At 45.1% G+C, this 22,333-nt stretch overlaps 1 protein-coding gene across 3 annotated transcripts in view; it reads left to right on the forward strand.

Moving 5' to 3' along the window:
• Positions 1 to 22,333, forward strand: part of Abl1 (ABL proto-oncogene 1, non-receptor tyrosine kinase) — a 177,918-nt gene that overhangs the window by 110,753 nt on the left and 44,832 nt on the right. Inside the window, exon 1 of one of the 3 annotated variants that reach the window (XM_004671757.3) lies at positions 15,674 to 15,800. The exons of 1 other annotated variant lie outside the window; for it this stretch is intronic. In XM_004671757.3, coding sequence (XP_004671814.2) covers positions 15,722 to 15,800 — 79 coding nt within the window. In that variant the 5' untranslated portion in view covers positions 15,674 to 15,721. Of the gene's footprint in view, positions 1 to 15,673; positions 15,801 to 16,152; positions 16,260 to 22,333 lie in introns of those variants that run through there. One more of the 3 variants, XM_045142552.1, reaches the window with a different exon arrangement.

The following is a 22,333-nucleotide window of genomic DNA, read 5'->3' on the forward strand; positions in this document are numbered from 1 at the left end:
TATTTACATGGGCGAATCAGGCTTCTTAGGCTTTCATGCTTTCACAGCCAGCACTGTTACCTGTTAAGCCATCTTCCCAGCCCCTGTACTTAACTTTTCAAGACTTGGCCTGTCTACTCTCATGCCAGGTCTGATCTTTTGCCTATGCTTTAGTCACTTTGTGTGCAAACTTACTGGTGAGTAGTGAGAATTCTCTGCATTTTGGACACAAGTTCTTTGTCAGACATATGTGCAAGAACACATGCGTTTGTATCTTCTCACACAATACCAGTTCCTGAAAAGAAGAGGCATCCAGTGTAACAGTAGTTACGCGTGACATGTGTTTGCTGGAGCTGTCCCCTGGACTAGTGTTTCAGAGCAACTACTTAGCACGTTCTCAGTTTCCAAACATTAGCGGCTAGTTCAAGGACTCCAGTGAACAGCTTTTGCCAGAGAAAGAAAACAAAACTGTTGACTTGGGGAATTCTTAGATTTATCTTAGAACCACGCTTTTTTTTTTTTTTTTTTTTTTTTTACTTCGAGGTAGGGTCTTCCTCTAGTCCAGGTTGACCTGGAATTCACTCTGTAGTCTCAGGCTGGCCTTGAACTCACAATAATCTACCTACCTCTGCCTCCTGAGTGCTGGGATGAAAGGCATGCACCACCATGCCCAGCAGAACCAGTCTGTTTTTTAAAAGAAAATTATTTATTTGTATGTATATGAACAACAGGCTCTTGCTACTGCAGGTGAATACCTGTTTTATGTGAGTAGGTGGAGAATTAAATTCAGGCCTGCAGGCTTTGTAAGCAAACATCTTTAACCACTGAACCATCTTCTCAGTCCCCTGAACCAATCTTTTAATGTTAGCACCATAAGGGCTAAACAGCTGTTATAGGCTGGGCGTGGTGGCATGTGCCTTTAATCCCAGCAGAGGTAGAGGGATCACTGTGAGTTCAAGGCCAGCCTGGGACTAGAGTGAAGTTCCAGGTCAGCCTGGGCTAGAGTAAGACCCTACCTTGACAAAACACCCCAAACTAAAAATAATAGTAAATAAATAGCTGTTATAATAGACCCAAACACCAGTAATTTATATGAGCTGGAGTTTTTCTGTTCTGTGACAGGTCGACACTAGCAGTCCTGCATGGTGTGATGTCACACATTCATCCTTTTATTCCTTAAGATGTGCCTTTCACAGCTGGATCCAACATGGCTACTCCAGCTATGATGTCCCTCACAGGCAGGGACATGGCCCATCCTTTTGTGAACTTGACCTAGAAATTGCATACACTCTACCTTGAAAAACCAGGGCTGGGGGAAAAAAAAAAGGAAAGAAAATTAGTTAATGGTTAGAGCCTAAACTTTAGGGGTTGAGGGCAAGAGAGGAGATGTTGAAAGTCATTCCTAGTCATAGTTAGGAACTCCCAATTTCTAACATCAAAGAAAGTCTAGTTAATATGCCAAGCCTAAGAGTTATTTTGTTGTTGTTGTTTTGTTTTTTGAGGTAGAGTCTCACCGTAGCCCAAGCTGACCTGGAATTTACTTTGTATTCTCAGGGTGGCCTTGAATTCATGGCGATCCTCTTACCTCTGCCTTCCAAGAGCTGGGATTAGAGGTGTGCACCACCACACCTGGCTTCAAAGGTTAGCTTTACTGTTGCTTTAGCATTGCACCAGAATGTTCTTCATATAAAACCCCATAACTATGAATTATTTATTTATTTATTTATTTATTTATTTATTTGGCAGAGAAAGAGGGAGAGAGAGAGAATGGGCATGCCAGGCCTCCAGCCATTGCAAACGAACTCCAGATGTTTGCGTCCCCTTGTGCATCTGGCTAATGTGGGTCCTGGAGGATAGGACCTGGGCAAATGCCTTAACTGTTAAGACAGCCTTCCAGCCTGAATTTTTAAAAATATTTTTATTTATTTATTTGCAAGAAGAGAAAGGGGAGGGGGGAAGAGAAAGAGAGAGAATGGGCACCCCAGGGCCTCTAGTCAATGAAAATGAACTCCAGATGCACGCGCGCCACCTTGTACATCTGGCTTTATGTAGGCACTGTAGAATTGAACTCGGGTTGTTAGGTTTTGCAGGCAAGCACCTTGATTAAGCCATCTCTCTAGCCCATAACTGAATTATTAATGCTTTGGGTATTAAGTTCTCATTCTCCAGAGAAACAAACCAATGGTATCTATGTACCTATATGTTATGTCTTCTGTCTCCTATATTTTGTGGAGAGATTAATTATCAGGTCTTGGCTCAGAGATTGTTACCAGCAGCCATTAAAATGCTGTTTTTTAAAAAAATAATTATTTATTCATTCATCTTTAAGCAGTGGGGGTGGAGGGACAACAACATGGGTGCACCAGAGCCTCTAGCTGTTGCAGATGAACTCCAGATGCATGCACCACTTTGTGCATCTGGCTTTACGTGGATCCCGGGGAATCCAACCTGGATTGTTTGCTTCTTGCAAGCAAACGCCTTAATTGCTAAGCCGTCTCTCCAGCCCAATAAGGTTCTTTTTCTCTATCCAATAAAGAATTAGGAGACAGGAAGATAGATGTAGCAAGGCAAAAGTGAAAGCTTGTTGATAGAAACAGAAAAATTCCTCAGACATAGGAAGGAGTCCCTACCAGATTGCCTCAGACTGTGGAAGGGGATCAGGTTTTATTACCTTTGAATGTTCCTCCCACCCCCTCCCCATCCTTGGATTGGTCCTCAGGAGTACGGACTCTGCTCACATGCTGTTTTGTAGGCTTGCGATTAAATCTTCCTCTTTGGTCCATGCAGGCAAGTTCTGGACCTGAAGTTGTCTTGGCAGGGGAGATCGAGACCTGATCTTAAACAGAAATCATTCAGGGAAGATTCGAGCTCGAAGGTGGGGGGTGGGAGGTGGGGGATGGGAGGTGGGGAGTGATTTAATAGCCAGAGCATAATGTCATCCTGCCCTCCCAGGGACCAGGTCCGGGAGATCAGAGCTGGGGTCCTAGTTGTCAGCTAAGACCCAGGAACCAAGCAGAGGAGATTGGAGCTTAGGACCTGGGACCCTAGGACCTGGAACCCTAGCGTCATCTTTCCCTCCCAGGGCATCTGCCATCCTGGAGTCCTCAAGGGCTACCATGTGCTGCTGCCAGCTGGAAAGTCAGGGGCTGGTGTGTGGTGAGGGCAGTCAAAATACTAATCTCTTCTAAAATCATCTCCATAGACACTCCCAGAATGAATATGCTTTGTTAGTTACGTGGGCAATGTACAGCCCAGTCAGACTGACATATAAGCTCCAGCCTGGTACCTAGGGAATGTGGAATTCACTTTGAGATTCAACTGCTCGGGAGCTGCTGTACTATAGGTCTTCTGTGCCAGCTGGTAGGAAGAATGACAGGGGATAGGTTTTGGCAGGTGGACTTTGGAAGGCAGGCTCAGTTTTGTGCTTTCCCTTTCCAGGGCCTTGAGCCCAGACCTAGTCCTTTCCTGGCCCTCAGCACAGGGCTCCTTGACAGGCAGCCTCTCCAAGGTCACCTGTACTCCTTCTTTCCCAGTTTGTAATGCAGTTCTGGATTCGGTAGGCCCAATCCATCCCTTTAAGGAAAAGACACAGCAGAAAGGCTGTTTCACTCAGTGATACCTTTGCTTTTCTGAGGACAAAATTCCAACAAGTGTAGGAAAGAAACCTGCAGGTTCCATCCATCCTGGTATGTCTAAAACCTTGTTAACAAAACAAATCCTTGCTGAACATTGTTCCAAGCCGTGGTTTCTGGGACACAGCGCTCCGCGGTGAGGCTGCCAGTACCCAGTACCAAGGGATCGGTACTTGTGCACGTTCAGCTGTCCCAGATAACTTGGGTAAACATCACTCCTCTGCCTCCTCGCCTTGCTGGGTTTACGCTGTGGGGAGGGTTAGACAGCTTGTTTTCTTTTCTTCCTAGCCCTCTCTCCACTCCCTCCAGCTGCCTTCTTCCCCACCCCCAAAAGTAATGTGATCTCCTAGGCCTGCTTTGCTGCTCTGCAGATTCCTTTAGTCTTAGGGAAAGGGAGGAAAGAAATTAACCATTGGCTTTCCAGTTTAAAGTCAACAAAAGTGAATAAGCTGGGCACTGTACTGGTCTTTCTAAACAGAAGGTGATGGTAATGTGGTAACCTGTGCATTTCTGTGTTTCCACTGTGGGTGACTGGGTTTACCCAATGGAGAATTTTTTTTTCTTTTTTTTCTTTTCAAGGTAGGGTTTCACTCTAGTCTAGGCTGACCTGGGATTCACTATGTAGTCTCAGGGTGGCCTTGAACTCACAGCGATCCTCCTACCTCTGCCTCCTGAATGCTAGGATTAAAAGTGTGTTCCACCATGCCCAGCTCCCTTGGAGAAATTTTATCTCATAGATAAGAGTTTGAAGCCTATAGTTTTATTTTGTTTGGCAACATTGCTGTTAGATTTTTCTGTGTATGTAGATAGGGCCTTCAATATGGTAATGCTTATCTAGAACTCATAATCCTCCTGCCTCAGACTTCCTGAGTGTTGTGATTAAAGAGTTGTTGACAAATACCCAGCCATTGGCATTTTAACTTTTATTGATTATTCAGATAAGAAGAAGCCAAATAGGACTTTCAGTGATTTAAAATAAAATTCTTTGGAACTCACTGCACAGATTTACCAAATAAAGGGCCAAGACATTTTATGCAAACATGTAAAATCAAGAACTTAAGAGTTTAAGAAGAGTGTTCCAAAATATTTTGTTTGATAATATTTCTGTCTGCAATTAACCCTTAAGGCACAGAGTTGTAAGTTGATTTAGGGACTTGGGGGCTGGTCGTTCTTCACCATTCGTCAGCAAAGCTAAGATTTGAGACCTGTCCATTGCTACACATTTAAAATACCCTTCAGCCTGGCACCCTTCTGAATAATATCTTTCTCTTTTTAAATTTTTTTTTGTTTATTTTATTTTATTTATTTATTTGAGAGCCATAGAAAGAGAGAGAAAGAGGCAGATAGGTAGAGAGAGAATGGGCACTCCAGGGCCTCCAGCCTCTGCAAACGAACTCCAGATGTGTGTGCCACCTTGTGCATCTGGCTTATGTGGGTCCTGGGGAATTGAGCCTTGAACTGCGGTCCTTAGGCCTCACAGGCAAACACTTAACCACTAAGCCATCTCTCCAGCCCTATTTTTAGAATTTTTTAACTTTATATTTATTTATTTGAGAGACAGAGAGGCAGAGAGTGTGAGAATAGGTGCACCAGGGCCTCCAGCTCCCGCAAACAAACCCTAGACACATGTGTCACCTTGTGCATATGGCTTATGTGGGTCCTGGGGAATAGTACTTGGGTCCTTTGGCTTTGCAGGCAAGAGCCTTAACCACTAAGCCATCTCTCCAGAGCTTGCTTGCTCTTTCTTTTTTTAAAATATTTTTATTTATGCAAGCAGAGAGAGAGAGTGGATGTAGAGCCTCTCACCACTGCAAACAAACTCCAGATGCATGCACTACTTTGTGCATCTGGCTTTCTGTGGCTACCAGGGAATCAGACCTGGGCCAGCAGGCTTTGTAACCAAGCATCTTTAATCACTGAGCAATTTCACCAACCCCTCTCTTTTTAAATTATTGGTATCAAGTAGATGTCACTTAATGAGGAAAACCTAGCAAGGTAATTTGCCAATGTAGGTTCCATTCCTGGCTCTGCCACAAACCTGTTGTGACTTAACACAGGCTTTCCCCCCCGCCTCTTTTTTTTTTTTTTTTTTAGAGATAGGGTCTCGCTGTAGTGCAGACTGTCCTGGAATTCACTATGTTGTCTCAGGGTGGCCTCGAACTCATGGTGATCCTCTTACCTCTGCCTCCCAAGTGCTGGGATTAAAGACGTGTTCCAACACACCCGGCTAAACACAGGCTTTCGAGCCTGTCTGCCATAGCTGTATAATCTGTGAGGGCAAACTCACTTGTGAGTAAAAAATGATTACAGGTAGGGAGACCTACCTCTATCTCCAGTCTCCCCTTAGCCCATGAAAACAGCAAAAAGATGTTATTAGTTTGCTTTTTGTTCTTTTGAGACCATGGTGGGGGTAGTCATCTCACTGTGTAACTCAGGCTGAGCTTGAATTCACTGCAGTACTTCTGACTCGGCCTCCTGAGTACTGGGATTGCAAGTGTGAGCTAGCATGCCAGGCTCAAATGCATAAGGAACCCAAAGGGGACAGGGGTACCCAAAGGAGATGGGACAGGTAACAATGGTGACACATTTCTGGGAGATGGGAGATAGTTAAGAGTGCCAGCAGACCTAGCGGGATGGTGGGGTAGTGGTGGGGTTGCTGCAGCCCAACTTTTGAGAACCCTTCAGATGTGAGCCATTGTGCTGCTGGGAAGCCAGGCTGCCTGGTCAGAAGTCACAGGTATTAGGACTGCTGAAGGCAGCTCTGAGTCTGCGGTTGAGTGGTGGCAGTGGTGGTGAATGAGAGTCTACAAAAGGTACATCCAGATTACTCGCTTGGCTTGGCTTCCCAGCCCTGTAGACAGGTGGCCACTGTGCTTCCTTGGCTGCATGAGAAGGGGAGTGTCCTGTTAAGTTGCCAACTCAGGAGTTTGTCTGCAGTCTGGTCAGGTAAGCCACCTAAAAATAGCGGGGTGGGTTAGAGTAGACTGTGTGTGTGTGTCTGTGTGTGTGTATGCACGCCAGCACGCACATGCTGAGAAGTGAGATTCTCTACCTCTTGTCTGCTTCCTGCTATCCAACAAGAGGAGATTGAAGTACTTTTTTTTTGGGGGGGGAAATAGAATAGCCCTAAAGAACTGCCTTTAAGATACCAGTATTTGGGGGTTGTCTTGATGAGAAGGCAGCTCACCATCTCCTTCATTGAAGCTTGCAGGCACTATCGTGCCCCTTCTGTACCCAGGACTTCACTCATCTTTTTAGTTCCTCACAGATAATGAATGGACAGCCAAATTTCCCTGAGCACTAGAGGCATCTCCAGCATCCCAGGAAAGAAGGAAATAAGTACACAAATCAAGGAACTGAGGAAATAGTGACAACACAGGGGAACAGGAGGAGTTGAAAAGAGCTGTTCTTTGCAGCCCTTGGAGAGAAATAGCTTAATGCTATTAAAAACAGTAACAATAAGAATCAGAGCTGGGTGTGGTGGCACAAGCCTTTAATCTCAGTGCTTGGGAGGCTGAAGTAGGAGGATTCTGTGAGCTCAAAACCAGCTGAAACTGCATAGTGAATTCTAGGGCTAGAGGAGACCCTATCTCAAAACAAAACAAAACAAACAAACAAACAAAAAACCTCAGGGCTGGAGAGATGGCTTAGCAGTTTAGACACTTGCCTGCAAAGCCAAAAGACCCCACATAAACCAGATGCACAAGGTGGTGCATGCATCTGGAGTTCCTTTGCAGTGGCTGGAGACTCTGGCATGCCCATTCTTTCCCTCTCTCTCAAATAAATAAATGAAAATACAAAAAATAAAAATAAGTTTTTTTTTTGCTTGTTTTTATTTAATTTCCACTTACTTATTTACAAGCACAGAGAGAATAAGCACGCCAGGGTCTGTAGCCACCACAAACAAACTAGCACATGTGCCACTTTGTATATTTGGCTTTATGTGAGTACTGGGGAATTAAACCCAGCTGACAGACTTTGTAACCAAGTACCTTTAACCGCTGAGCCATCCCTCCAGGGACCCCTCCTTTTTTTTTTTTTTTTTCCGAGGTAGGGCCTCACTCTAGTCCAGGCTGACCTGGAATTCACTATGGAGTCTCAGGGTGGCCTTAAACTTATGGCAATTCTCCTAACTTAGCCTTCCAAGTACTGGGATTAAATGCATGTGCCATCATGCCCGGCCAGCCCTTGTTTTTTTTTAAAAAGGATCTTTTTTAAAAAATTACTTCTTGGGCTGGAGAAATGGCTTATTGGTTAAGCACTTGCCTGTGAAACCTAAAGACCCTTGTTCAAGGCTCAATTCCCCAGGACCCACATTAGCCAGATGCACAAGGGGGCGTACACGTCTGGAGTTCGTTTGCAGTGGTTGGAGGCCCTGGTGCACCCGTTTTCTCTCTCTTTCTCTGCCTCTTTTCCTGTCTGTCACTTTTAAATAAATAAATAAAAATTAAAAAAAATTTAAATTCTGATTTGCATGTGTGTATATATATACATGCATGTGCCAGGGTCTTCTTGCTGCTGCAAACAAATGCCTATCTGACTTTACATGGGTGCTGGGGAATTGAACCCAGGCTGGCAGGCTTTGTAAGCAAGTGTCTTTAACCACTGAGCCTTCTCCCTAGCCTTCTGAAGTAGAGTCTTATGTAGTCTAGGCTGTATTTGAACTCTCTTGCTGAGGCTAGCCTTAAGCCCCTAAAAGTCAATTCTTTACTATTATAAACAATAACCAGAGTTTAAAATTCAACAGAACATTGGGAAAATAGTTTACTCAGAATATAGGACATAAAGATGAAGTTGTGGAAAATGAGAGAGAACAGTAACAAAATTAGAAGCTCCCTCACAGGATTTCAATATCCATCTGGTGGAAGTTTCAGAAAAAGAGAACTAAACAATAACAATAGCAACAACAAGAAGAATCAGGAAGTTTGGAGACAAGTATGAGGAAAAATTGCAGAACTTAGTGTTTTGCAAAGCTTCTGCCTTTGATCTCTGAATATGATGGGCCCCTTGAGGGCCCGACATAGTATATGAAAAGGACCCATTCTAAGTCATGTCATTGTAAAGTTGTGAAACAACAAAAGTGTGTGGGGGTGGGTGCAGGGGTTGGTGGTAGAAGATCCTAAAAACTGCCAAAGAAGAGAAGCAAACCATTTATGAAGTTGCATTTCTAAATAACTATGCTGGGGACTAGAAGATAATGGAGAAAAAGCTTCAAAATTCAGTTGGAGAAATTACTTTCAACTGAGGATTATATACCTGGTTAACTGTCATAGTAGAAAACAGGTATTCTTTGGACATCACCCACCCACCCACCCTCCAAAAACCCACTGGATAATGAATTCCAGTAGAATGAAAGAGTAAGTCAATAAATAGAATTAAGAGTATTTAGCTGGGCATGGTGGTGCACGCCTTTTATCCCATCACTCAGGAGACAGAGGTAGGAGGATCACTGTGAGTTCGAGGCCACCCTGACACTCCATAGTGAATTCCAGGTCAGCCTGGGCTAAAGTGAGACCCTACCTTGAAAAACAAAAAAAAAAGAACCACAAAAGTATTTGAAATGCTTTAGTATTTGGAAAAAGTACCAATAGATTTTTTGACAGATCTTTGAAGAATTTGAAAAGAAAAATACAGGGCTAGAGAGATGGCTTAGTGGCTAAGCACTTGCCAGTGAAGCCTAAGGACCCCAGTTCGAGGCTTGATTTCCCCAGGACTCACGTTAGCCAGATGCATAAGGGGGCTCATGCATCTGGAGTTCATTTGCAGTGGCTGGAGGCCCTGCCATGCCCATCTCTCTCTCTCTTCCTCCCTCCCTCTTTCTCTCTCTCTCTCTCTTTGTCGCTCTCAAATAAATAAAAATAAAAACAAAAAAATTAAAAGAAAAAAATACATAGACTAATAAGGGAAAAAACCCAAGGCAATTAGTATCTCCAAGATGAAGTTGTATAATAAAGAAAATGTTCATAGTCTGAGTAGTGGACAGTGTTTACATTGTCACAGTAGTGGAAACACTAGCCACTGATTTAATTAAAAACCATGATTTGGGCTGGAGAAATGGCTTAGCAGTTAAGTGCTTGCCTGTGAAGCCTAAAGACCCCAGTTCAAGGCTTGATTCCCTAGGACCCACGTTAGCCAGATGCACAAGGGGGCGCACACGTCTGGAGTTCATTCGCAGTGGCTGGAGGCCCTGGTGCGCCCATTCTCTCTCTCTGTCTCTATCTGCCTCTTTCTCTGTCTGTCGCTCTCAAAATAAAAAAATAAATAAAACCATGATTTAATGGTGTGGGGGATGGGGCTAATGTGGCATAACACTACTCTGATGAATTAGTAGATGATGTGTAAAACTATTGAGTTGGGCTGGAAGGTAGCTCAGTGGTTCAGAGCTGCTTGCTTGTAAAGCCTCACAGCTTTACAACTAGGCTTAGGTGGAATCACAGCTCATTCAAACTCTATTGCATTGCCTGGCTTGCCCAGGCCTCAGCCACTAGGCCTTGGTGATCTATGACTTGTGACCAACAAATAGTGCCATATCTGGTTGAAAGGTTGTGAAATTTAAAAGGACACCCATGTATTCAGATACAGTGGCTAAACTGCCATTGTTGCTGTGATCATTTAAGTCTCTCACCCTTCGGTTGGACACATACAGGAGCCACATAGCCAGAGAAGCCATGAGGTTCTGCTGAGCAAGAGGAATGGGCTGTTCTCTGAGCTTGTTTGCGGGAGTTACTGACTAGTGGGTTAGTATGGTGAGGGGATCAGCCAGACCTGAGGTCTTCTGGTCTTGGGGTTTCCAGCCAGGCCTCATGTCAGTTTCACTGCTGGGGGTAGAGCTTCCATATCTTGTATTGTACCTCCTCTTGGTCTCCTGCTGTGGTGGGTGCCTGCCCATTTGGAGGGTGGGGGGCAAAGAGGACTCAACTCCAAAATTTAAAAAAATCCCATCTTTTATCTTTAGAGAAGAAAAATTTTGTTAACTTGTTCTAATATTATACATTTCTTAAATTCAGAAATTGTTTTCAAATGAGTCAATTTTAGATTTCTAAAATGTGATCATTCCTGTGTCTTATTTCTGGTGAAAACAAGAAGAAACCTTTTCCTCTTCTCCCAGAACAGTGGTTTTATATCTTATATACCCACAGTAATCCTCTAGGGAATTTAAAATCGTCTGCCCCACATACTCTGATGCTGTAGGCTAGTGTGTATTGTAAGCAGGCTAACCAAGTTATTGACAATATAATCTGTCTATGGACCGTGCTTCTAGAAACATTGATCAGATCTCACACCTTAATGACATACTTTCACTCTTTTTTTTTTTTTGTTTTGTTTTTTGAGATATGGTCTCACTCTAGTCCAGGCTGACCTGGAATTAACTATGTAGTCTCAGGGTGTCCTTGAACTCATAGCAATCCTCCTACTTCTGCCTCCCAAGTGCTGGGAGTAAAGCCATGCACCACTATGCCCAGCTTCACTCCTTTTCTTATATATATTTGTAACTATTCTCTCTATATATTTAATTTACTTATTTGTGAGAGAAAGAGAGCAAGTGTGTTAAGTGTGTATGGACACACCAGGGCCTCTTACCCACTGCAAACTCTAGACGCATGTGCCACTTTGTGCATCTAGCTTTATGGAGTGCTGGGTAATTGAACCTGGGCTGGCAGGCTTTGTAGCAAGTACCTTTAACCACTGAGCAGTTTCTCCAGCCCTATATATATTTTGTTGGTTTTTCTTTCTTTTCTTTTTTCTTTTTTCTTTCTTTTTTTTTTTTTTTTGGTTTTTCGAGGTAGGATTTCACCCTGGTGCAGGCTGACCTGGAATTAACTCTGTCATCTCAGGGTGGCCTTGAACTCATGGCAATCCTCCTACCTCTGCCTCCCGAGTGCTGGGATTATAGGCGTGCGCCACCATGCCCAGCTCCTATTTTGTTGTTTTTTTGAGGCAGAGTCTCACTCTATCCCAGACTGACCTGGATGGAACTCAGTGTAGTCCCAGGCTGACTTCAAAGTCACAGCAATCCTCTTACCTTTGCCTCCGAGTGCTGGGATTAAAGGTGTGCACCACACCTGGCTTTTAAAAAAAAAAAAAAAAACTTTAAAAAATTTATTCACAAGGAGAGAAAATAATGATGAATGAATGAATTAATATGGGTGCACTAGGGCCTCTTGCCACTGCAAACAAATTCCAGATGCATGAGCCACACTTTGTGCATGTAGATTTACATGGGTACTGGGGAATCAAACCCAGGCTGTCAGGCTTTGCAAACAAGTGTTTTTAACCACTGAGTGAGTTCTCTAGCCCTAAAACTTTTTTTTTTTCCCCCTTTGAGGCAGGGTCTCACTCTAGCTCAGGCTGACCTGGAACTAACTCTGTAGTCCCAGGCTGACCTCCAGCTCACAGCAATCCTCCTGCCTTTGCCTCCTTCCTGAGAGCTGAGATTAAAGACGTGTGCCACCACACACCTGGCTAAAACTACTCCCTGCATTATTTTTTTCAACACATTTCCCCAATAGTTACTGATTTTTAAAAAAATATTTTCGGCTGGGCATGGTGGCACACGCCTTTAATCCTAGCACTCAGGAGGCAGAGGTAGGAGAATTGCTGTGAGCTGGAGGTCAGCCTGGGACTACAGAGTTAGTTCCAGGTCAGCCTGGACTAGAGTGAGACCCTACCTTCGGAAAAAAAAATATATATTTTCAGGCTGTAGAGATGGTTTAGCAGTTAAGGCATTTGCCTGCAAAACCTAAGGACCCATGTTCAAGTCTCCAGGTCCTATGTAGCCAGACACAAGCACGCAGTGTTGCAATGTGCCACAAGAGGGCACACACCTTTGGAGTTCGCTGGCAGCAGGCTGAAGGTCCTGGTATGCCCATCCTCCCTCCCTCCTTCCCTATCTCAAAAATTTTTTTCATTTGTTTGCAAACAGAAAGAGAAAGAGAGGGTGGAGAGAAAGAGAAATACTGTGGCATACCTTTTATCATACCAAACTCCAGAAGTATGTGCCACTTTGTGCATCTGGCTTTACATGTGCATTGGTGAATTAAACTTGGGCCAGCAGTCTTTGCAAGCAATCATCTTTCACAGCTGAGTTATCTCCCCAGCCACACATTCTTGGTTTTCCTTTTATACTTGGGTGATGGTCATATTACTTATCTTTCACTTAACTTGGAAACTGTGCTGTTTTTGGAACATTCAAGGTCTTTCCACCTTGCTGTCTCTGACCTGTGTGGACTTCCCTTCTTGCCCCTCCCTGGGTCTCCTGGCTATGGAGTGCAGTTCACCTATGCAGGGTTCCTAGGGCTGCAGAGAGGCTTTGCATGTATCATGTACACATTAAGAGTCAGTTCATTTTTCACATGGAATACAGCAGCAGACATGTCCACTCCTTGGAGTTTCTACCTTCCCTCTTGTTTTTTTTTGTTTGTTTGTTTTGTTTTTGTTTTCTGAGGTAGGGTCTCAGGCTAGATCAGGCTGACCTGGAATTTACTATGTAGTCTCAGGGTGGCCTCGAACTCTTGGCCATCCTCCTACCTCTGCCTCCCAGGTGCTGGAATTAAAGGCATGCGCCACCACACCTGGCCTCCTCTTATTTTCCTTCTGATTTTTAGGCTTTAGATAAACTGGGGGAACTCCTCTTCCCCTTTCCATTGGTGAGAATATTGAGGTTCCTATTTATTTGCTTGACACAGTGCTTTTCCTATCTTATAAAAGCTAGATACGGAAAAAGAATAGTTCTGTCCAATGTGGTGCCATGTGTTACCAGACCTGTTGGTACAGTTTCACATCTAAGTTATGAGAGATGTGGTCAGTTTATAGACATTACACCTTTAAGAGGATCAGGTCATTGTAGACACAAGAGCAGAGTACTAGTAATACTCATTAGCTTTCAGAAATAAACGTATAACTCAGTATGAAGTACTGCACATGTGAATGAATATCTGGACTTGTATTAATGGATAGTATTCAAGGATATGGTTAGAATTTCAAAAATGCTTATTAATGTGTAATTCTTGGCATTAACCTGCCCATCTGAATATAACCCTTTAATCTGAAATGCTATATAATGACAGACTTTATTAAAGTCTGATCCAAGACCTTTGAATTCCCCACAATGGCAGCAGAACAGACAGATATTATATTATTTAGCTGGTCTGTGTTGTTGGCACCCTTTTGACTGTTATTTTTGGCTATCCATGTGGAGGTTGAAAGGTTCAAGACAACACTAGTTAGCAGTCATTACATGAAGGCTCTCTTGAGGAAAGACAGGGTCTCCCAGAATCTGGAAAGTATCCAGTATCACCTGGGGTCCCCAGTAGTCCTGTGTCTCCAGGTGTCAGCAACAGAGGAGGTCCTGAGTGGCCACCTTGGGGTGCTCACAAGGCATGCTTTGGTACCAGACATGAGCAGTAGGTCCAGTTAGTTGCAATACAAATCCATTTCACACATGGATCAGAAGTTCATGGAACACCTCTGAAAGTTAATGGCATCCCAGCTGAGAACCTCTGTCATACATATTAGCCACATCCAGTTCAATCTTGAATTTACTGCTGTTTTTTGCAGATTTAAGTAAAGGTCTTGTTCTCAATATCCTTTAGCATCATAAGGATGGGCTAGCAAGGAGCCACAGTCTCCTAACCAAGGCTTTCCATGAAACAGGTCATAACCAATTTCATCACGTGATCAAAGATACAGCCATGTAGTGCTCTACTCTACTTGGAAGATAGATTTTTTTTTTTAATTTATTTATTTTAAGAGAGAGAGTGAGAGAGAGAAAGAATGGGCATGACAGGGCCTCCAGCCACTGCAGACTCTAGACGCATGCACCACCTTGTGCATCTGGCTTATGTGGGTCCCGGGGAATCGAATCTGGGTCTTTGAGTTTCGCAGGCAAATGTCTTAACCAGTAAGCCATCTCTCCAGCCCCTGGAAGGCAGATTCTTGGTGAGAAGGGGCAGCCTAGCCCACTGGCCAGGAGTCTGATCCTTGAAGCCTGGCAGACCTGGGCTGAGTGGGATCACTGTAGGATCTCAGGCTTGACCTTTCTGAACACCACTGTTTTGCATGAAGAATCAATATCAGGATTTGATTTTCTTTAAAGAACTGATGTGTTGATGTGCTGTGGTAAGGCACACAGGGTGCTTCTCCCAAGGGCTGGCACGTGGGAACATCTCCATCCATCTCAGATTACTCAAGTTCTAGAGCATGTAGACTAAAGCTCTCCCTGTTAGGTAAAGTTAGCTACGAAGTTTGCTTTCCTGTTGTCATTGGAACTTAGTTGACCTTTTAATCAAATTATTGGCTGTGGTAAGGCCTTGTTTCCACTGACTTAGATTTCTGAGTTTGTGCCAGTAGCCCATTGCTGTGATTATTGTTACTTTATGTTATAGTCTGGTCGGTGACCAGACCTAGCCAGAGTTAGGAAACATTTGAACTCAGCCCAGCAATGAAATGGAGTTTTAACGGGTTTCCCCATAGCACTCACCATGAGGTCAGGAAGGGATGCAGTTCCTGCCCACGAAGAATGCTTATGGTGGAGATCAGATTCCCCTCACTGGAACTCACAACTCTTCAGTTTGCAACCGTTTCGAGGTTCAAATGGGTAGTTTGATCATGGTGTTCCATATCTTTGTGGTTGTCCTGTGGGTTCCAAGTCTCCCTCAGACACCCACTGCCTTAGGCTTAATCACAGTCCTCCCTGAATAGAAATGGGGCCAGTATTGGTAATTCCAGAGGAATTTTCATTTCCACTTCCAGATCCCCTGACCCAGGCTCGGGGGTCTTCGGCCGCGGTGGGGTGCGCTCTCCTGCCCAGATATGGGAGGGGGGCCGAGCTGCCCCGGGAGATCCCGGCGCCGAGGCGAAGCCGAGGTCGGCCTGTGAACAGCAGAAATTCGCTCCTCTTGGCTGCGGGCGGCGGCCAGGAGGGGGTTAAGGCGAGGCGGGGCGGGGCGGGGCGGCTGGCGGCGCCGGCTTGGCCTTTGTTAACTCGCGCGTCCGGGCTAGGCGGAGACGCGGGGCGGACGCGGGCCCGGGCGGCGGTGAGCGCGGCCTGGCGGGGCCCTGGGCCCGGGGCGCGGGCTAGCTGGGCGGCGTGGCGGCGGGGCGCCGGGACCATGTTGGAGATCTGCTTGAAGCTGGTGGGCTGCAAATCCAAGAAGGGGCTGTCCTCGTCCTCCAGCTGCTACCTGGAAGGTAAGCCCGGGCTGGCCGGGGCGCGGGCCTGCGGGGCTCCCGCCCGCGGTCCCTCCACCCGCTGCTGCTTGGGGACGTGCGGGCGCCAGCTCCCAGAGCCCGCGCCCTGCGGCCTCCTGGGCGGCTCGGCCCTCCCGCCGGAAAGTTGGAGGAAGCCCGAGCCGCAGGCCCAGTGGCCTGGGGAGCCCACGTTGTGGACTTTTGTGCCGTTCTTTGGGGATGGTGTGTCCGAAAGGTCGATCCTGTTGTGAAAACGCAGGGCTTCCATTAAGTGACGAAGGGAACCGCTCTACCATTTATGGATACAGAATCCCTCCCCTCCCCCACTCCACTCCACCCCAGCCTTTCTGCAGACCACGGAAAGGCCTTAAGACTTCTTCGAAGAAAGAAGCTGCATGGCACTCAAAAGCGTAGAACTGGGAGGACCATGACGGTCACGTACCTTCCTTCCTTCCTTCCGTAAGCTTAGAGCCTGTTACTTTTGTGTCCTTTCCGCCAGTTCCTCCAATTCTGTTTATTGCTATCTTCTTTCCTTTAGTGTTTGGTATAATAAGATGACCACACGAGAAACAGTAGAGGGAGAGTGTTGAGGACTGTGTGATGGTGCTTGGGCTTCTCCGAGTATTTTAGGACTTCAAAGAGGAGTAGAAAGATTTCTATTATAGACTCCAAAATTGTAATGTTTTTCCCTTTTAGAAGTGAAGGCGAAACAAACTTCTTAGTTCTCTACCCTGCTTTCCTTTCCTTATCAACTGTTTTGTTTGTTTGTTTGTTTGTTTTGAGGTGGGGTCTCACTAGCTCAGCTGACCTGAAATTCATTAGGTAGTCTCAAGGTGGCCTTGAACTCATGGTGATCCTCCTACCTCAGCCTCCCTGAGTGCTGGGATTAAAAGCATGTTCCACTACCCCTGGCTTTCCTTGTCCACTTTTTGACAAGGCATGGGGCTCCCATACCCATCTCAGGCATAAGTGCCAGCCACACAAATAAAGTTATGAATTTTGTACATGGTACCCCTTGGCTCTGGGGACTTCAGGACTGGATCCCTCAGAAGGCTCAGGCAGATGGCAGGAGCTCAGAGAGTCCTACAAGGAGGGAGGACGTCCCCAGAATTTGGTGTCTGAGCAGCCAAAGTCATCTTCAGTTAATACGCTGCTGATTTTTTCCAAGCTGCTCTCAATCCGGAGCACATTCTCCCATCTGTGATGAGTTAGTGTTAGGCATTATCATCTCCATTTGCAGGCGGCTGCCCTGCCTGGACCCAGATGAATGGTCTTTTGTGACTGCAGAGCTGGAGGAACACTTTGCCTCAGCATCAGCTTGTCTTCCTGGGGCAAACTGAGAGCTGGTGCATAACTACCTGGCTTAATTCTTCTTTGGGCAAAATAAATAAATCAAATCCCAAAAGTCTTATTCCAGCCTTGAAATGGATTATAATGCTGACTGTCAAGTCTTGGGGAAAAAAAATTCCAGCTCAGCCGGCTGCTGTGCGATAAGGTTTCGTCCGTCCGAGGAGATGTCACTATATTCTTACTGAATTAGTGAAAGTCAGTGGAATTCTTGTTCTGTGGTTGAGAGAATCAAACCAACATCAGTGATCGTTTGTTGAAGACTGGAAGTGCTGCTTATCTCTGGGGCAGAGCAATTGCCAACATCTGGAAAAGTAATCCATCTTTACTGACATCCTAAACCAATCAGTCAGTGTTCATTGACACCTACCCCGCGTCCTGGGCATCCCAGGTCAGGGAAGGAACTGAGTAACTTTTCCGTTGTTGGAAAGTGCTTGCTTCCTAGCAGTCAAAGCAGCAGCTGTTGTGTGCCTGCCTTGTGCCACACGCTTTCTGCACTCAGTGCTCTGATAAACTGATTTGTCATGTGGCCGTAATTCTGTCTTGTAGATGAGGAAACGGAGGCACCAAAAGGCTAGGTGACTCATTTGTGGTCACAGAAGTAGTGACTGGTGGTGCTTGGATTTGAACTTGTGCTGTCTGGCCTCTGGGAGCCCTCTGTCCTTTTTTTCAGTACTGAGGCTTGAACCTAGAGGCTTCACCATGCTAAGCAAGTGCTCTATTACTGAGCTCCATTCCAGTCCTTTTCCTGAAGTTTCATTTTGAGATAAGGTCTTGAGCCTAGCTAAATTGCCCAGGCTGACCTTCAACTCACTGTGTAGCCCAGATATGCCTTGAGCTTGGGATCATCCTGCCTCGATCTGCTGGCTAGCAGGGATGGGCCAGTGCCGCAGTGCTCAGTCCAGGAATCCTACTCTTAGCCACTCTGTGTCCTGCTACTGTGGCCAGTTATTTCCCATGGAGCCCACGATGGATCTTAATATATTGTCTTCAGAAATGCTTCAACTAAATGGTTGGAATAAGGACAGTCTCTTTCTCTTCTAGAACCTAGTACTGGTAAAATAATTATGTTTAGCAGTAAGATTGAATTTTTTAAAATTATTTATTTACTTGCAAGAAAGAGAAAGATACAGACAGACAGACAGAGAGACAGAGAGAATGGGCAGGCCAGGGCCTCCTGCCACTGCAAATGAACTCCAGATGCATGTGCTACTTTGTGCATTTGGCTTTACATGGTTACTGGGGAATTTAATCCAGACAGGCAGGCTTTGCAAGCCAGTGTCTTTCACTGCTGAGCCATCTCTCCAGCCTTGAAATTTTTATATGTATATATTTGATTTTTCAAGGTAGGGTCTTGCTCAAACCAGACAGACCTGGAATTTAATATGTAAGCTCAGGCTGGCCTCAAACCCACAGCCATCCTCCCACCTCAGCCTGCTGAGTTGCTGGGATTAAAGGCATGTGCCATGATGCCTAGCATGGATTAAATATTTTATGTGAACATAAAAATACTTGGCAATAAATTCTAAAAGGTATTTAATGAAAAGTAGTTTCCTCTTCTATCATTGTCCTATCCAATCACTGTGCTTTTCTTCTTCAAGAAAACTGTGTCCTTCTAGAAATAGTTTGTGTATATCCCGGCATTTCTGACATTGGATTTTGCTTTCCAACCTGTTGATAATGATGTATCTATTCAGCACGATAACATCAGTCTTTGGTCCACTTGGAGCACAAATTCTCTCCCCTGGAGATGTGGAAGGAACACGGACACAAGGCTGTGGAACCCAGTTCTCTCATTGTGCTTTATTGGCTCCTATGTTTGTATTTGCACATGTGTGCGTGGACACGATGGTTCTGTGCTGTGGAATCCAAAACTACCGACTGTGAAGTGAACTCTTGTTGAACTCCATTTATTTGAAGAACTCACTTTGAAACTGCTGCTCAGCCCTTAACTGTTGAACCACCAGTCGCACTTTTAGACCCGAGGCTTCGGGGAGCCTGTGCTTGCTAAATACTGTCCTGAGGTCATTACATACTTGCCTTGTTTAGAAACATCTGCAGCGGTGCTTTCTCCTTCTTAGCCTGCCGGCCAGTTATGTTTTGAATTTTTATGATGTGACAGTGCTTGGCGCTAGACACATCATGACATCCTCACTGAATTCTCATGCCCACTCTGTGAGGTCCCCAGGGAGAGGGATGCTCTCCCAGTTCACTTGGGAAGTTAGAGTAAGGAGATCCCTGAGTTCCTGTGACAAGTCTGCACTTCCGTTTCCGTACTTGAGGTCCAGGAGACTTCCTTTTCCCAGCCCATGGGTCGATTCCAGAGCCATGAGAAGCCTCACTACTGACTGCTTTGATAGCTGTCAAGCCAAGTGTGTTCGTTTTTGCTAACCTATGATCCTTCTGAGATGCCCTCAGATCCAGGTAGTTCCCAGCCCCTGCCGACATTGCTCGGCCCCCTGATCTCGCATGTATATGCAAGCAGGCAGTCCTGGAGCTGGTTGTCCGCACCCCAGGGCCAGTCATGCTCCGAGGCACTCTTGAGCACTCCACTCTTCAAGCTGCTTTGTTCTCAGAACTTGAGGCTCAGCAGGTACTTTCTACCTTGACATGGAGAGAATCATGTGAAGTGTTTAGCCCAGAGCCTGGTACGGGGCGAGAGCAAGTGCACGTAAGATGCTATCATGAGCAGGTAAGGAGTGGAGGCTTTTCCATAGAATGAGCTGGACCCATCCGTACTTTTTCTTATTAGTTGTTTTCAAGGTTTTTGTTTTGTTTTGGCTTTGAGGCAGTCTCCCTCTAGCTCAGGCTGACTTAGAACTCAGTCTGTAGCCCAAGCTGGCCCGGAACTCCCAGCAGTATCCTACCTCGGCCTACTCCTGAGTTCTGAGTGCTAGGATTATTGTCTTGAGCCACCACACATGGCTTAGTTTCCAAATTTTTAAGATAAATGTATAGTACTTAATACTACCTGTTCTTGTGTTTAACCTGAAAATTACCTTCTCTTCCTCTGCTTAGTCCTGTGATGAGTATTTTATTTGTAAAGAAAATCTCCCACTGGTTCTTAGTTGTTGACATCTTAGTTCTCCCCACAGCCTTAGACATTCAGAAACTAAAGTCCTGTTCTGGATAGAACCTTGTGAAATTGAGTCATAATCTTGCCTGTGTGATCACTGACCTGAAATGGAAACAGGGAAAAAAACAAACGTGCGTTTTAAATACATATGACAAAGCCACGTGTGGTTACCCATGACTATAATCTCAGCACGGGGAGCCTGAGGCAGGGGGATCTTGAGCGTGCGTGCATGTGTGCACGAGAATGAAAGATGGCCAGGCGTGGTGGTGCACGCCTTTAATCCCAGCACCCGGGAGGCAGAGGTAGAAGAGTTGCTGTGAGTTCAAGGCCACCCTGAGACTATATAGTGAATTCCAGGTCAGCCTGGGCTAGAGTGAGACCCTACCTTGAAAAACCAAAAATAAAAAGATGATGGAACACAAAATTGGAAGAATTTTGCTTTTCCTTCATAACTAATCATAATAATAGTGGCGAACAACAACTATGAAATAAATGCTTAGGTTTATTTTCTGTTTGAGATAACGTCTCATGTAGCCTAGGTTGACCTTGAACTCTCAGCAGTCCTCTTGCCTCAGCCTACCAACTGTTGTGATTGTAGGCGTGAACTACTATGCCCAGCCTTTTCTTTCTTTCTTTCTTTTTCTTTTCTTTTCTTTTTAAAAAAATATTTATTTGAGAGAGAGAAGCAGATAGAGAATGGGCACACCAGGGCCTCCAGGCACCGCAAACACATGCGCCCCTTTGTGCATCTGGCTTACATGGGTACTGGGGAATTGAACTTGGATCCTTCGGTCTCACAGGCCAGTGCCTTAACCACTAAGCCATCTCTCCAGCTCCTTTTCTTTCTTTTTATTTATTTATTTTTAAGATTTACTTTTATTTATTAGAGAGCTGGAGAGAGCGAATGGGCATGCCAGAGCCTCTAGCCACTGCAAATAAACTCCAGATGCATGCGCCACCTTGTACATCTGGCTTATGTGGGACCTGGAGAATTGAACCTAGATCCTTAGGCTTTGTCAGCAAACACCTTAACTGCTAAGCCACGTCTCCAGTCCTTTTCTTTCTTTTTTTAACTTAAATTTTTTTTTAAATTTTAATTATTTATTTGCAAGCAGAGAGGGGAGAGGGAGATAGACAGAGAGAGAGAATGGGCATGCCAGGACCTCTAGCCACTGTAAATGAACTCCAGATGCACGTGTCCCCTTGTGCATCTGGCTTATGTGGTCCTGGAGAATTGAACCTGGGTCCTTTGGCTTTGCAGGCAAGCGCCTTAACCACTAAGCCATCTCTCTAGCCCCCCTTTTCTTTCTTTTTAAATGGAAAGCTGTAAGCTTGTGAAAGCAGACAGTAATGAAGCCCCTTGTACACATCTTCAGGTGAGGAGAACTGGTATGTCTAAATTGTTTGTTTTGTTTTTTTCTTTTTTTGCTAAAGATTTTATTTTTTATTTTATTTTATTTTATTTTATTTTATTTTATTTTATTTTTCTGAGGTAGGGTCTCATTCTAGCTCAGGCTGACCTGGAATTCACAAGGTAGTCTCAGGGTGGCCTTCAACTCACCGTGATCTTCCTACCTCTGCCTCCTGAGTGCTGGGATTAAAGGTGTGTGCCATCATGCCCAGCTTAAAAGATTTTATTTTTATTTATTTATTAGAGAGTGTGTGAGAGAGAGTGAGAGAATGGGCATACCAGGGCCTCTAGCCACTACACAAACTCCAAATGCATGTGCCACCATGTGCATCTGGCTTACATGGGACCTGGAGAATCAAACCTGGGTCCTTGGGCTTCACAGGCATGTGCCTTAACCACTAAGCCATCTCTCTGGCCCTGTTTTTTTTTTTTTTTTTTTCCAAGATAGGGTCTCACTGTAGTCCAGGCTGATCTGGAACTCATTCTGTAATCCCAGGCTGGTCTTGAATTTATAAAGGTGGTCCTACCTCTACCTTCAAAGTGTTGGGAATAAAGGTGTGTGCCACCATGCCTGGCACACACTCTCTCCCTCTCTCTCTTGGTTTTTCAGGGTAGGGTCTCGCTATAGCCCAGGCTGACCTGAAATTCACTGTGTAGTCTCAGGCTGGCCTTGAACTCACAGAGATCTTCCTACCTCTG

The sequence above is a fragment of the Jaculus jaculus genome, chromosome 1 (assembly GCF_020740685.1).
Source record: "Jaculus jaculus isolate mJacJac1 chromosome 1, mJacJac1.mat.Y.cur, whole genome shotgun sequence".
In the NCBI taxonomy this organism is placed as follows: Eukaryota; Metazoa; Chordata; class Mammalia; order Rodentia; family Dipodidae; genus Jaculus; species Jaculus jaculus.